We start from the raw sequence: 15,852 nt of genomic DNA, 5'->3' as shown, positions 1-15,852 counted from the left end.
GTATTAATTCCCTTATATCTTAACAAAGCTTTCCATGTAGCCAAAACAGTCTCTTCCTCTTTAGATTTATTTCCCATTATTACTAGTTGGTGCCTCACCTGCTTCCAGGTGTCTTGATAGGAGAAAATCAAGTCTGGACCTCCCTGTGGCTTCCACACGCCACTCTCAGCCGCACCAGCGCCGCCTCCCCCGCTGCTCCCCAGTGGGTCACGGCTGGGAGCTGGGACCCCGCGTGGCTCCAGACTGACCACGCTGTTCAGGCTGTTGCTCCACGCGGTGGGCACCAGCTGTCACTGGTATATACACTGTATGCCGAGGCGGTCGCGACACAAAGCACAGACCACAGGCGGTCTCAGATGGCAATTCTTTATTATCGAACATGGCTGACCTTTTATAAACTTTCTAATTGTTTATACTTCTTCTACCCCAACTATTGGCCACAAAAAAATCAACATAACACCACTGGTGAACAGTAACAGTGACTTTAGTTAACTTTCTAAAAATACTTTGTCCGTCTGCAGTGCTCTCCTTATCTTTCTTCAGTTCTTCTCTTCTCTCAGTCTCCTTGGTAGCAGCCTTGGAGAGAGCTCTTTAACAGCTTCTTCTTGCCTCTCAGCTTCTTTTCGCTCCTTTAGCTAACAGGCCTGCTGTTAGCCCCTTCCACAGTAATTCATCCATGAGGGGCAAGAAACAAGTAGAGCAGAATAGGATTAAAAAGTCTAGTGACTAATTAGAATTGGTTAAAGTCTGACAGACCTTGAGATGACACCAAAATTAAGCATCCTAGAGTGTAGCCTACAGCACACTACTCGCATTTCTATATTCAGGAAACATGTTTTCTTCCTTTTACGCTGTCTTAATTTAAAAGCTGAAAGATTCAAGAGGAATTACTACATCCTCCAATGAGTCCATGAAGTTTCCTCTCAATGATCTCCTTAGTGTTACTGCAGTCTACTATTCAAGTATATGTGACAACTGTCACAGTAATCTCATTAAAAATGTGTACTTTGTTCAAATAACCATCACAAAAATCAGTCATAGTAAGGCAGATAAGACAGAATCAGTATTGATATTGAAAATCTATTATGGAAGCCGAGAAAGGCAGAATCCAAAAACTTCAGAAGTGTGTATATAATATACTCATGTAGTTGAAAAAAACTAATACATGTTTATTAGAACAAGTTTGGGGTTTTTTTAAAATCTCATTTTTTCTACTTTGGATAGCTTCACCTCAGCAGTCTACAAATTATTTTTGCTGTATTAAACTAGTGAAACAAGGATATTTAGTCTAGATTTTTAAGTTCCAGAAGGAAGTATTATGCAGTGTTACAAATGAAAAGCTACGTTAGGTTCCTAATTTATCAGTAAAATACCTAACTGCAGAATGATATCAGCAAGAAATTCTATTACTCTGGAAGAGCAGGGTAATATGTTAGAGAACTCTACCTTTCCCGACACTGGAGAAGAAGGAGTAGCACAGGCGTTGGAATAGCTACTGCTGTCTGCAGGCTTCACTGAGGACTGAGCGGATCTGTCATCTGAGAATTGTCTGGAGAGCAAAATGTCTTTTTCTTTGTACTTCTTTGGCTGGTGGAGTGCAGGAGAAGTAGATTTCACTGAAACCCTACAAAGGACATACTTTGAGTTTCACAAGCAGTCACTGAAAATTTACATCGACCTGCCAGCCTACTGCATGACCACATGTATTACAGCAACTACAAAATCTATTAAAGCCTAACTAAAAACTCATACTGACCATTCATTGCTTTTTAATGCTAAACTTCTTCTGCTACTTCTCAAACATCACAATTCATGGACAATATTCCTGACTGCTCTCTCCAACAGCAGCCCCAGGTATGAAATACTTCTCTTTGGGACTACAATGCAGCATACAACAGTATAACACCTTCAAACTGTACTTCCGCTGTTTCCACCTCCTATTACTAGCAGAAACTTAAGTGATACTTGTATACATAAACTGCAACCTACAGTGAGCAGAAGACCTCAGCATCTTACTTTTCAGCATGAGAGAAGTCAGACAATTCTGTTTCTGTTGAGCTGTTTCTGCTGTTGCTTGACATCCATGTAGATGCCAAAGGAAGTTCTTCACAAGTCACAGGCCTTGGTCTCTGGCCAATTCCTGAAGGCTGCTGTAGACCTGCAGACTGTTCTTCAGCACTCAGAACAGCTGTAATTGCTCTTACAGTTGTTTCATCAACCTCAGACCACAGCTTAGAAGGAGCTCGCATGCGACGCAGAAACAAGCTGTGCCACTTCTGCCTGAGTTGCAGCAGCATACCAGCAGCCTGCAATAAATTCCAATTCTGTTAAATACTGATGAAAATTAGATCACACAGGTAAGAGAACCCTGTCTTTTCCATATCAGGCAGCACCTGGCATTCTAATATAAACGGGGCCCACAATTAAAGGCAAGACTAAGGTCTTGGGGAAGGGGAATAATCCATATTTAAATTAAGATGTTAATTTGCTTTCTTTTCCTTGGGTGCAAGGTAATTTTGGAAACATTTCATTTAGCTCAGTAATAAACTTAGCTTTGTATTGTAATTCCACAGACCTTTTTTTTTTCCTTCTTATCTTTCAAGAAAACCCAATCCTTTCATGCTTTATGCCCTTGCTCTCAAATCAGTCTCTACTCATGCACTCTTCAGTCATAGTTGATGGAAAAGAGCTCTAAGTGATATTTTTCTTACATAGACACCTGGTCAAATGTGATGACTAAATTCAGAAGACTATTGTCTAATTCTGCTACCAGAAATGCTTCCATTACAATAAATTAAAAAAAATCACTCTTCTGGACATGTCTAGGAGAGAGAGTATTATTATTAGAGTTGGTAAAGTTGTGTGTTTCATGACCCATAAACTGCCTCCTACCACAGCCACAGCTCCTCAATGACATAAAGACTTCTATTTCAAAGAGGTTTTGAAATTTATCCTTCCAAAATCTGACAGCAACTTTCTTTCAGCAACTTCAGCTTCAAGTGCTCCTTTTTTGATCCGATTTTGGTTATCCTCTCAAAGAAAGAAGAACACAATATGCCAATGTGACTGTTCTCTCAGCTCCTGTTCAGATTTTGGCTATCCCAGCTCGTGCTATGGCCTGATGGAGCACCATGCAGGCAGGACAGGAGGCCAGAAGGAGCAGAAGGGCCCTTATGCAGTCACTGTCACCTGCAGCTTGCTGTCCCTTGCAGCCATTATCTTTTGTCTGCCAGTCTCTTCAGAATCTGCTGACGTGTGGAAAGGGACAAAACTGCCAAGCTCAGATATAAAACATCATACTGCCCAGAAAGTTTTTGAAACAGACCCAACAGCATCTGGATTGCTGAGGCTTTCCTGGTCCCTTTTGTGAGAGACAGGACACCCACATCAATATGGAGGAAGAGGGATGAGCACTCTCAATGTTGACTTAGGTGACTAATTATTCTCTTTCTTTTTGCTGACAAGTAAAAGAATAGAAAGGTACGGGTGATAGGTGATGAAACACTGCAACTTGGATGTTGAATACACGGATTCAGGCGACAGACAACTCTGTGCCAAAGGGGATTGAAGCCGTTTAATTATTGATGAGCTTGTGAAGTAAAGGTTAAATCACAGAGTACCTAGTTTGAGAGACCGAAATAGACCATGACATTCTTGGAGAAAATTCTTGGCTACTCAAATGTTACAAAAACCTTTTCACATCTTTTTACAATTCCTCTACATGAAGCAAACCCAGGAGTAATTTCTTACTTACTTCAGGGTCCAGTTTGAGATAGAGCCATTCATCCAGCTTCAGCAGTGCCAGATCAGCAGATGTCTTGTCCTCCATCTCACTGTCGCTGCTATCATTAGATACCCCTCTCCCTGAATTAAAGACAAAAGGTGCATTAGCATTTCCATATTTTTTCTACTATTATTTCTACACAAAAACCCGCATACTACGGTATTACCAGCAACAATGTTTTTCCTTCTAAAATTGACTTTAAATGTAAACATTTGTAAAACTACCTCTTCTTTTCTGCAAATACACTGCAAAGTCTTTGCTCCAGATAGCAGCAATCAAGCCAGACCGGCTGAAGGTCCTACTGTGTAAAAACCTGTATTGATATGATGTGACCCAAGTCATGTACCTTCACCAGTATCCACAGGCCACTATACAACTTTTGCCTAAAGCTGTTTGCAAAATCACACATGCCTCTATTTCCTAGTAAAACAGCAGATCTAAAGACCTAGTAAGAAAAAAAAAAAATCTATACATATAGCTATTAATTAGGATTCTTTATTTTTCTTAAGTGCAATTCAATCAACATGAGCACTACTCTAAGGGTCACAGTTTAAAAGCAAGACAGGAAAGCTCTAGAAATAAGTTGGACTTTTAGTTTGATTCAAACTATGACAACTAGAAGCAGTTCTTTTTGCTTCCATTCCAAGAGGACTCAATGTAAATCAGAAAAAAAGAAGGAAATTTCTATATATTCTCTATTACTCACAGTTAATAGTACAGTTAACTGAAATTAAAAATTATCAGTAGAACATGTCTTGAAAATGTATGTGTTAGCTAGAAGCAACATGACGTGTTTGCCATATTGATTGTTTCTAAATTATTCTGTTTGAATAATCTGGTTCAATGTATCAAATAAAGTAGTCTGTAGAAAAAGAACATGCATACTACACTTCTCAGTACCAGTACTACAGTTCTCATTAGACACTGTGGCTGTATTCTTTCCTTACAAACTATACTACAGTTTCTGAGACCCTACAACTGTGTAATTTATGGACTTGAATATGTAAGGAATCCCAAAATGGAGAGATTTATTACAGAACCAACAAACTCTTCCTGAATAGCTGCAGGAATTATAACAGCGCTATGTTCAGAATCAGCCAATACATGTATTAAATATTACTGAAAAATAAGTTTTCCATGTCACACGCTGATGTATAGCAACGGAAACATCCCAAATCCAGACTCCAGCGTACCTCGAAAGGATGAAGATGCCTGCAAGGCATTACTTGGCAGTCTGGCTGGTCCACAGAAGAGGGCCACCGTGACAGGTGTCACAACAGAGCAGCACCTGATGTTTGCTGTCTTGTGAGCTCTCGTCATTTCATCATATATAAGCCAGTCTGTAGGGAGAGCCTGGATGGCTGCAGCTTGTCCATTTGCTGGGGCAATCTGTGCAAGAGCAGGTAAAACCAGGCTATGAAACCCTCTACCTGTAATTAATGTAAATTTGAACGTATTTCTCATTTTATCCAGAGACACTATGGATGCCTCAACCTGGCAGTGCTCAAGGCCAGGCTGGGTGGGGCTCTGAGCAACCTGGACTAGTGGAAGGTGTCCCTGCCCGTGGCAGGGGTTGGAATGAGATAAGCTTTAAGGTCCCTTACAACCCAAACCATTCTATGATTCTGTATTTTGAGAACTAAATACACATACAATTATATACATATAAAAATATACATGCACATAAAAAAGCGTGAGAGAATTCAACCAGATTCATAAATTATCCTACCATGATAAAACAAAATATTTTGCTTTAAAAAGAAATGTTAAAAAAAAGTTTCAGAGAAAAACTTGCTTTTAAGAATAGGGATCATTATATCTTTAAAACAATTTTATAGCAGGGCAGTTTTTTTGTCATTTTGCCTTGTTCCATCTAGAGAAAAGACTAATTGAAATGATGGAAAAATGAATCAACTTCAATTCTATCAGCTGGGTAGAACGGTATTTTCTAAAGCTGTAGTGTTAAATGCCTATACTGCTTTTAAAGTACTGACAAATAGGAAAAGACATTTCTAAAACACGTGACAGATTTTAGTGCCCTTTTTTTTGAACTATGAATTCAAAGTGTCTTTACCTTTTTATACTGAGACTGACCAAGAACAGAGGTAGGATGAAATCGCACTTTCGTCTCCTTTGATTCCGTCAACACCAGGCTGTCTCTGTCTACATGCACAAGATTGGGATACATCCCGGCCACTAAGGCACCTTTAATTACAGCCCAGTTCTCAGAGTTAGTATTAACATCTCTAATATCAGCTCCTCCTCTGGCTCTCACAAAACCTGACAAATGAAAGAGACAAAACAGTGCCATGTTAGCTTGTGTTTGGTTCTCAAAAGGAGTCAGAAACTAAAGGTGAAATAAATGACTTCTTTGTAGCATTTTTCACCACTGCCAACCTTAACAGCACCAAGAAGAAACCATTACACTGAAATCCTTCCTGATAAGGGGTTTCATACTAACACAGAATACCACTATTTTGTACAATATAAAGACATTTCCTATGGGAATAATTCATTAAAACATGAAATACAGTGGCATGTGGAGATGAGGGTGCTTTCAGTTAGATCAGCCACAATTCCTCATCTGCACCATACCCTGCATGAATGTGTGCATGAAGGTGTATTTCAGATTAAGGAAAATTACACCAGTGGACACGATTTTTGTTACAATTTCTATATGCTTGACTTTAAAACAATGTTAAAATTGTTTCCAACTTCTCTACCTGAGGCTCTAAGCTGGCCAAGCACCTGTGTTCTCATTCCTGCAATGGTTTCCATTGTGGCTTGGGATAGGAAGTTCTTTTCACAGAAGGCTCTCTCCCAGCCGTCACTGCGTGCCTTCTGCCATGCCTGAAAATGTTTTTACATTTGCCTATTAATTTGAAGGACTTAAACTAAAAACTGCATTTTTAAAAAATATTACATTTATGTCAATAAAATGAATGCAAAAGCCACTCTAAAAGTTAATGTATCAAACCAGATTATTTTTTCTGTTCAACAATTAGATTCTCTTTATGTGTACACTACAGTGATGATTATGTCAAGTTAAAACAATAAATAAAGATCATTACATTAAGACCATGATTCAAAGTTCAGTGTAGTAGGATGCAAAGAGGCACATTGTTGGAACATTCAAAATTTTATAATGTTTGAAACAAAACATACTACAAAAACAGTTCCCTCTTCTGTGGACCAGCCAGACTGCCAAGTAATGCCTTACACAGGAAAGGCACTAGGCAAAAAGAAAGTCTTCTCTGAGCACTTAATCACAGTCCGCCACTCTACATCCAACTGGTGCATCTGCATTTTGCTTGAATGTGCTGTGATTAGTACTCTCTGAAATGAAAGACTACCTGGAAAGCCCTGAGCAGGGCCATGTGGTCACTGAACGTTCCGGCAGCAAAACGCTTCCTGCACAGCACGGCTGCACGCTTTTGGGAGGCCAGCGTGGGCAGCACAAAAGGGTCTTGGCAGGCAAGAGCACAGGCAATGGTCAGAACAGGATCCAGGCACTTCAGAACTACAGCATACAACACCATTTTACCGAGGTGTGGCTCTACAGGTAATTCAGTGAGGTGATAACCAAGCTCAGTGAGATCTTCCCAAGGGTCCATGGCATCTATGGTCTGTTCATAAACAAACAAACAAACAAATAAAGGAGAGGGGGATGGGTACAGTGGACAAAATCAATTTACAGTGAAAGCAGAAAGGATGTGAATAATGGACATTAACTAGACTTGTTTCCAAACACTACAGAAGCAAGTCAAACTATTAACTGAGACAAGACTTTGAAGCACTCTCTTCCCTTGACATGGAAAAACACATCCCTACACACAAAATGAAAACAGACAATAAACAAAACTTCAAAACATCCTTAAGTAATTAAAAACAGCTTCAGTACAAACTGAAGTCAGTAAACTGCTACACCACAAATTTGGGATCAAACACAATTACAATCTAAACCTATTCCTTTTCTGACCTTAAGCATATGCACAGCATTTCTCACAGTTACAGCAGGCGGAGGATCAGGCGCTTTCATAAGAAAGTCTACAATTGGACAATTAATTGGAGCCAGAATTTTTGTGTACAAACAGATCTCCTGCAAGGTAAAAGGCAGAACAAAAAAAGATTACCAAGATTTGGAAGCAGCCGCCAAACACATGATTTGTTGCAATTAATAGTATGGTTTGAGGGCATTGTATTTTTTAAAGTTGTAGTTTCTAACTGAACATGCACCTGAAGCGGCATTCTTAGAAGTTCTGGAGATTGAAATTCCAACATATTCTGAAATCGGAGCCTGCTGAAGAGACGAAAGCAGACTCCAGGCTGACAGCGCCCAGCCCTTGAAAATAAAATATGGAAGGTTGTGAAAATGAGGATTTCTTTCTAAAAACAAAACCAAAAGCCAACAAACAGACACAGAAACTCAGAATGGAAAAGAAGAGGCAGTACTATGAAGAAAGTGTTGTTAAGTCACACACAAAGTGAGAGTTTTCTAATCATGAAGTATTTTTGAGAGTGTGGCAATTTTTTACTGTAATTTTAACCCAACACTGAGAAATCTGGAGGAAAGAAAAACAAGGCTTATCTAATGTAAAGTGCTGTGGGTTTTTTGCTAACCTAAGACCAGTTCAAATCTCAATCACCCTTTGTTGTGAGGAACCAGTTGCAAACTTTATTGTTTCCCCTCACATCCCCTAAACAGAAGTGATGCTTGGAGTAAAAGGTAGAATAAAGATGAAGTAACTTGTGAGTGAATGAGAGCCAGCAAATTATCTCAGTCATATACATCTATGTACATATGTGCAGCTTAATGCCAATATGATTGATTAAACAGGCATTTGTTGCTACATAAACTTCTGAGCCCTCACCCACAGTGCTGGGAAGAATATAATCATGGCCTGTTAAGTCATGGATAGCTTGGAGAAAGTGAAATAGGCAGTCCTCTGCCGACAGACATGATGTGAAAACACCCCACTGGACATTGTGACTGCTGGTGCTACATGGGAGAAAGAGGAAGGAGAACAAATTAATGGGGGGAAAACAACCCAGACCTTTGGGAAATGCCTGAGCGTCACTTTTCTACAACTTGGGAGATTATTCCAAGGAAATACATGCTGACGCCTACTCACCTGCAGAGAATGAGTGTTGGCCACTATGCAACACAACACTGGACTAGGCCAGAAACAGCTATTCTGTTGTGTGCTTTATTCTAAACATAAAGGACTGTGGATATCTGCAAAATGGAAACCACTATGAGGCATTTATTACCTGCCTTTTCTCTGGATAGCACTGGCTTTTGAAATCCACCCCATTTTTACCATTGTAACACGACTCAGTGCATCAAAAGACTTCTAGAAAAACAAAGAAAGGAATGCAAACTGAAAACTCAATAGGGTACATGAAATACAAGTTACTAGTTATTTAGATTACCAACAGAAGTTTTCTAAAAAGTATGAAATAGTAATATATACAGCAGCTTCTGACACAAAGGTACCTTCTCAATTTTGAGTGAATTAATGAGGGTATCTCCTTTCTAGTATCTTAATGCTCCACAATTTTTGAAATTCAAGATTTTAAAGGTTTTTTAGACAGATAGCTTACAGTATTTGTCTTAAAACAAATGCATGTTGAAACTTTTCAGCAAGGACTGTTGCCTGACAGGCACTAGCTCTCAGCTAGTAAAAACTTTTTTTTACTTTACTGTAAAGTCATAAATAAGAATAAAAAAAAAAGTTCTCCAAAATTTATGCACTGTGTGTTTTAGAATCACACTAGGAAAATTTATGGCAGTCCTACCTCTTTCACCTTGCCTGAGTCAATGACAAACACCACATCACTGACTGTTATGCTGGTTTCTGCAATATTAGTAGAAAGAATCTGCAAAGAAAAAAACCCAAACCACCAAAACTGTAATAACTGTAAAAGCAATGGCAAAATAGGTCATTGTGGCATTGGAAAAAGTCCTCTAATACTTGCAATTTTGCGAATGCCAAAAGGTGGACTTTCAAGCACTTTCTTCTGGTACAAAGTCTGCATACTTGAATGAAGCATGAAAACTTGGTATCTAATGCAAGACAAAAGGAACATTTTAAGGATCCTTAAAAGGAGCAATGAAAAGCCACAGCAACTAAAGGTTTTACCTGTGAGCATTATCAGTGAATCTCTTATCATCGAAAACAATGCGGTCTCTCAGGCTCACTATCTCATCATACCCAGGAAGAAATATTAAAATTGCTCCTAAAAAAGGAAGTGGGTTTGCAAAGTTAAACAGAAAATTCAAATACATATCGAATAGCACTCAGAAGGTTTTAACGTTTGTGGATTGCTGAAAAAAGAGCATGATTCATCAGAAGCCAAATCCACAACCACTGGTTAGGTATTTACCTACCTGCATCTGAACTATGACAGATGCTGTGAAGTAAGTGCATTATCAGATCCAGATCCACTTTTTCATCATCAAAACTGTGATGATAAGCTGTCAGTAGCTCTCTGTCCTCTGCACTAAGGTCACTAGCACTTTTTTGGACCAGGGAACTTTCATCCATGTTTCCAAATCCGAATGAAGCGCTGTAACAGGAAAATACACCAGAATCAAGGCTGCCCCTTCGGGTTTGCATTGAGCCATCCACTCAAACTTAGTTCAAGACCAATATGACTATTGGTCTTGAATTCTGATGTTTAAGTGTAGCAGAAGGGAATCACCATACTATTACTGTTTACTGATTTCAATGTTAACCCAGTAAAGGATGCCACTTTATTTATTAGTGTTAACTTTAGTTTTCTTCAACTTCATTGAAACACAACCATAAGCAAAGGAAAGTATAAAGATACTTCTCGTTTATCTGTTCAAGTAAAAATATTTAAGAGATACGTGTTCTCCAAAAATTTCCCACTAGCAGAAACTACACTAAGAGAAATTATAGTAGAGATAAGCTTTACAAAACACTACCTCAAGTACGATAACTGTAAGTTAATCAGAAAATCATTCTTGAATGGCCTAGTGTACACATTACTTCTGTAAATTTTCTTTAATATGCCTATTGCATATAAAAAGGATAAATAAAAACACATGACAGATTTGTTTCCAAAGTAAGCATGTGAAAAGTATAGAATTAGCAAGTTGTGCAAACATAAACAATATGATACTAAGTACAAACGTTTTTGCTGTTTATTTTTTGAAATATTCCTATTCGTAAAAAGAGGTCTTGCCATTAAGTCCAGATTTTAGACCATGAAAAGCTAAAACCTGTTCTGATTAAAAGAACAGAAACCTCAAATTTCCCATCACAACCGTTTGTATATCATATACAACTGATTCTGCAAAACAGTTACAACTGACCTGTAGGATTCCAACAGATGAACAACCTCCGTCTGTCCAAAGTGCCTAGCCCAGTCCACAGCCATCCTGAAATAGTTGCACAAGTATTTTTATTAGACTTTTCCCTTCAAAAGATGAATATGAAGAGCGCATCAGGAGAGGCAATTGACACCAGACTTTTGTACCCATTTCTGTACTGACATCCGTACTGTTATTGCTGGATCTGCAACTTCCCATTTGAAAGTGCATGAATAGGTGTTAACAGCTGTCTGACTTTTAGGTGACTACAGTTCTTTACCACAAAAGAATGTCCGTTTTACACAGGAGCAAACATGCACAAGGAAGTGAGGAGGAAGAAAGTGCCATTCCTTTAAAAAGTCCACAACAAGGTGCAGAGATCAGACCTGCCTGTTTGCAGTATCCTTGAAGTCATCTCAAAAGGTCACACCCCAGGCATAACATTTGGCTATTTCATGTCTTTCAGAAGCTGTCCTCCTCACGATGCAGTTCACTGTTTTATCTTTAAACTGCATTCCTTCCCAAGTTTTTTCAAATGTTAGTACCAAATATCAGACCCCTGGAATCCTAATTCTTATCATTCCATACAACAATTATTTACTGTACTTCCCTGTTTATATGAAGACATAATCCATGACCACAAAACCTGAGTTTCTACAGATTCACAAATATTTTTACATGCTACAATATATTTAGAAACATAACAGAAAGATCTTCTGATATGGGTAACTCCATGAAAATAGGAATTGCCAAATATTTTGGTCCAATTCAGTAGATTACAGTTGTTCTGCTAACCAGTATCTTAAATAAGACCTACTGAAACAAAGTTTATAGCTCATAATCAAGACCATGTAATTAAGAATTCAATTTAGAATTTACAGAAAACAATGTGATTATCAGGAGTTAGAAATTGTTGAGGCTGTCAAAATCTATAGTTCTTACAGCAGTGTGATAAGTTAGCAAATTAATTTAGATGTTAAACAATTTTCTTTCTCTCTCCTATATTGACACATAAATCTATGTTTTGGTTTCTCTGTTTTTACCAGCCATTAGATGATTTGCAGTGGATACTTGCTCCCATGCTGATCAACTGTTCTACTTGACTCAAAAAGCCTCTCCCTGAAGAAATCATCAGAGCAGTTGCACCAGTTTCACTGTGCCTATAATCAACTGAGAAGTAAAAGAAAAAAAAATCCAGCAAAACCAAGAGAAATGTTATTTTTTCATCTAAATATAGTACAAATATTGCTTTCAAATTCCAGCCCAAAGAGAATTTGTTTCCTCACTTTATCTCTGAAGTTAGTTCATATGAATTCTACACTGTTTTAGAAACACACTTCTGTCAATACTTCAAAACAACAACTAACTAAACAACCCATTATTTCTGCTAGCCCTACCATTTTTTCAGTCGGCATCAGAATGCAAAGGTAACACCATTTGAAACTGGAGATAAAAGTAGCCATAAAAATCTAAGTAAATTTGAGGTTGCTTTTTTTTATGTAATAACACATGAAACTTACCACTGACATTTTCAGTTAAAATAAGATTTAACAGCTGAGCAAACAAATCAATATCTTTATGCAACCAGATGTCAGAAAGACAGGAATCCATTTCTTTTACTATCCACGATTCAAGGCAATTCACATCTTTTTCAGTCTGAAGATAAAAAACAATATTGAAAGCTTAATCTCTTCCAAGAGTTGTCTTTATTCTTATACATTACCCACAAAGAATTGGAATGGTTATTTTTCCCAGCAGCAACAGAAACCCAAATATATCAGTGTAGATATACCTAACTCAGGTATCAGTTAATGCACTGATTTTGTCATATGCAAGTACGAACACAATGGCAGTCAAGCCATTTGATCTGAGGAAAAGCTGTGTGCAACCACCCTATCTGAAGAGCACACTTCAGCTAGAGCAGTTCATCCTAATCAAGTAATCTTTAAAATACGTTAATATCCTGAAAGACTCAACAGAACTGTAGAAAACAGATTTTAAATGGCTAGAATACAACACAAATATAAACATCTCTTCCGACAAAAGAAAAAACTTACCAGTTGATTAAATACTGTGTCACCACCATCATCCAACCATTTGTACTCCTCATTTGTCCTTGGAACTGATTTTTGTCTCCGAGATGTCCCTTTGTTAGTGTTATCTAGAGCTGAACACCACTCAGCAAGAGTGTTCTTCTGTTTCTCTTCTAGAATGCAAAGTATTCCCCAAGAAAGTTTTAGAGTCATATTTCTTATCCATTGTTTTCTACTAAAAAAGTTAGTTACAGCAGGTTTTACCAAGTTTTACCTATTCAACCTCTTTTATTTAGTCTAGAATGCTACTACCAGTCCAACATAAATGACATATTTAAGGGTACCCAAAGGGCGCCACTGCAAACAAGGGCTATAAAAACAAGGTAAAACCCAACACTTTGGTGTTTAAGCCCCCAAAACCTCCGTTATTCCAAACTACTGCATTCAAAGTATCTTCCTTAAGTAATCACCTTCCACACAATCTCAGACCAGATCTTTTTCCACAAATGGAATTCTGAAGACGAGTGATGCAGTCCCTGCATGTAACAACTTACTTTTCTACACAAGTGGAAGAAACCTTAGAAAACACCAGGGTCCTAACTGAACTTTTCTGACCCCAGTGATCAGAGGTGAGCACTGTGATCAATATCCAGTTAGGACTGTATGTTATAGCTTTGGGGTTTGCATTTTTAAAAAATTTTTCTTTAAATAATCACTGGGATCATTACTTTCAGTTGCCAAGAAAACTTCTGAGCAGTATCTACTTAATCAACTTAAACCCAATGATGTTTAGCTCAAGAGTGTTAACACTTAAAAAAATACATCCATGCCTGAAGAAAGCAGTGAAAAATGTTACTGAAGGGAATTTAGTGCAAGATGTACAAAATCATGCCTGCTTTAATAGCTGCACTTTAATTTGCACCCAAAGGTACAGAGCATCCTATGCTTCTTTAGTACTTATGTGGGCAGAGCCCCCAGTTATATATAGCTCTACAGCATAACAATTAGAAAAAAGATGACATTTATCAACTGAATGAAAAAAGAATGCAACCACTGAATCAAAGTGATTTTTTTTCTTTAATTGCATAAACTATTTCAAAAATGTAAATATTGAGAGCTTAAAGACGCTGTCATCTAATCACATCTCATTTAATCTCCTGACTCTGGAATTTTAACAGAAAATAATCCTGTTAACTGTTTGTTCAATCAATGATTCTTACTGCCAACCCTTACAATTAACAAATCCACTGACCTTGCTGCTTCTTTTCTTTGTACTTCACCATCTCTTTGTTTGCATACCCAGTGCTTCGTAAAATGTCCTCCAGAAACATCTCTTTAACTTGAAAAGGTCTCCCTTGGACTAAAATAGAAAAAATCCATAAAAGATTCTATATTCACTAGCTTCACTTACAGAATTAATTCTTTTAAAAAACTACCTTCACTGGAGTTTATTTTTCTCAAAACTGTACAAAACAAAATATTTCCAAAGTCAAATGCCACCTTGTTTCTCCTCAACCTCTTCAATTTTATGAAGTGTTATAGCAGGAGATGTTCATAAGATTGACAGTTATTAACTACAATTTTTTTAAATGAAAAGAAGAAAACAGCCGTGTTTGTTTAGGGTTACAAACAAGAACCTGCCATGTAAGTCTGCCATCTGGATTAAAAATGTAATTAATTAATAAGCAATTAATACAGCTTTTTGCAAGGTTCCACACAGAGACAGTACATCTTTATACTGAACTACTTTCTTTTCATGAGAAACATGTAAGAAGGCAGCCTTATTTCCATATCCTCAACTAATTCAGCAAAGCTGAGCTTTTTTTACTGAATACTTCTTGACAGATGAGACATCCCAGTGGCCTTTACCTTCTGGTAATTTATCCTGATTTCTTTTTCAACATGACTATTTTCCAGACATTCTCTGTGGACATTACAGGATGCTTTTTGCATGAAGATTAAAATCTCTACATTTTGATTTCTTGTTCCTTAACCTGACTCAGGAACACTCAGGATTTTCCTTCAGAAAGAACAATCCACAATTCACATACTTTTAGAAGCTGTGACAGAGGAAGCCTTCCAACACTGATCACAAACTCTGTGTACTACAGCGCTCCACAGCTACAAAATGTGGTTTTCTGTGGTCAGGATTTTGTCAGCCATATTGCTGAAGGAGACTCAAACCTTGTATATCACATTAACAGACAAAGCCGCTTCTTTTAATTCTTAAATTAACAAAAAGGGAAAAAAACATCTTTTAAATTGCTATTGGCCTGTTACATAACCAGCACAAACACTGTGGTAAACTGGAGAGATTGGGAGAGATTGCCATCAGATTTTCCAACACAAATTGACCGATCTGAAAGAACAGGAAGCTGCAAAAAGAGTAAACTGGAAAGTCATACAACAATCACAACTGAGGCACTCCCTTGCAAAAAAAATTCAGAGAACATGAAATCACGTGTAATTTCCAGATTCCTGTCTCCAACAAGCTGCAAACCTTATTCAACTGGGCAGAAATTCAAAACAGAGAACTAAGCACTTCCATCTGCAAAAAAAGAAAGGAAAAAAAGGGTTCCTCCTCACAAACATTTGCTAAAATAAACCAGTAAGCAATCCCATTTCCTAAAACCGTTGAGATTTTTTTTAAAAGGCTGACATGCAGAGAGTCTACCTGATTGTCAAATAAAGCATTT

The 15,852-nt window shown here is 37.8% G+C and overlaps 1 protein-coding gene across 1 annotated transcript; it reads right to left on the bottom strand.

Annotated features, from left to right (window-relative positions):
- Window positions 1-352: 352 nt before the first annotated feature.
- On the bottom strand, window positions 353-15,109 carry LOC140683504 (3'-5' RNA helicase YTHDC2-like). The gene is made up of 21 exons (XM_072926015.1): window positions 15,026-15,109; window positions 14,409-14,544; window positions 13,181-13,329; window positions 12,644-12,779; window positions 12,167-12,293; window positions 11,127-11,192; window positions 10,176-10,354; window positions 9,928-10,024; window positions 9,764-9,851; window positions 9,584-9,664; window positions 9,056-9,138; window positions 8,021-8,126; window positions 7,764-7,883; window positions 7,138-7,410; window positions 6,508-6,634; window positions 5,859-6,064; window positions 4,978-5,173; window positions 3,755-3,864; window positions 2,017-2,306; window positions 1,447-1,624; window positions 353-657 (listed from the first exon to the last, which is right to left on the bottom strand). The coding sequence occupies exons 1-21, from the start codon at window positions 15,107-15,109 to the stop codon at window positions 613-615; spliced, it is 2,877 nt and encodes a 958-aa protein (XP_072782116.1). The 3' UTR covers window positions 353-612.
- Between the last annotated feature and the right edge of the window lie 743 nt (window positions 15,110-15,852).

The sequence above is a fragment of the Taeniopygia guttata genome, chromosome 3 (assembly GCF_048771995.1).
Source record: "Taeniopygia guttata chromosome 3, bTaeGut7.mat, whole genome shotgun sequence".
NCBI lineage: Eukaryota > Metazoa > Chordata > Aves > Passeriformes > Estrildidae > Taeniopygia > Taeniopygia guttata.
This window is presented reverse-complemented; position numbering and strand designations above follow the sequence as displayed.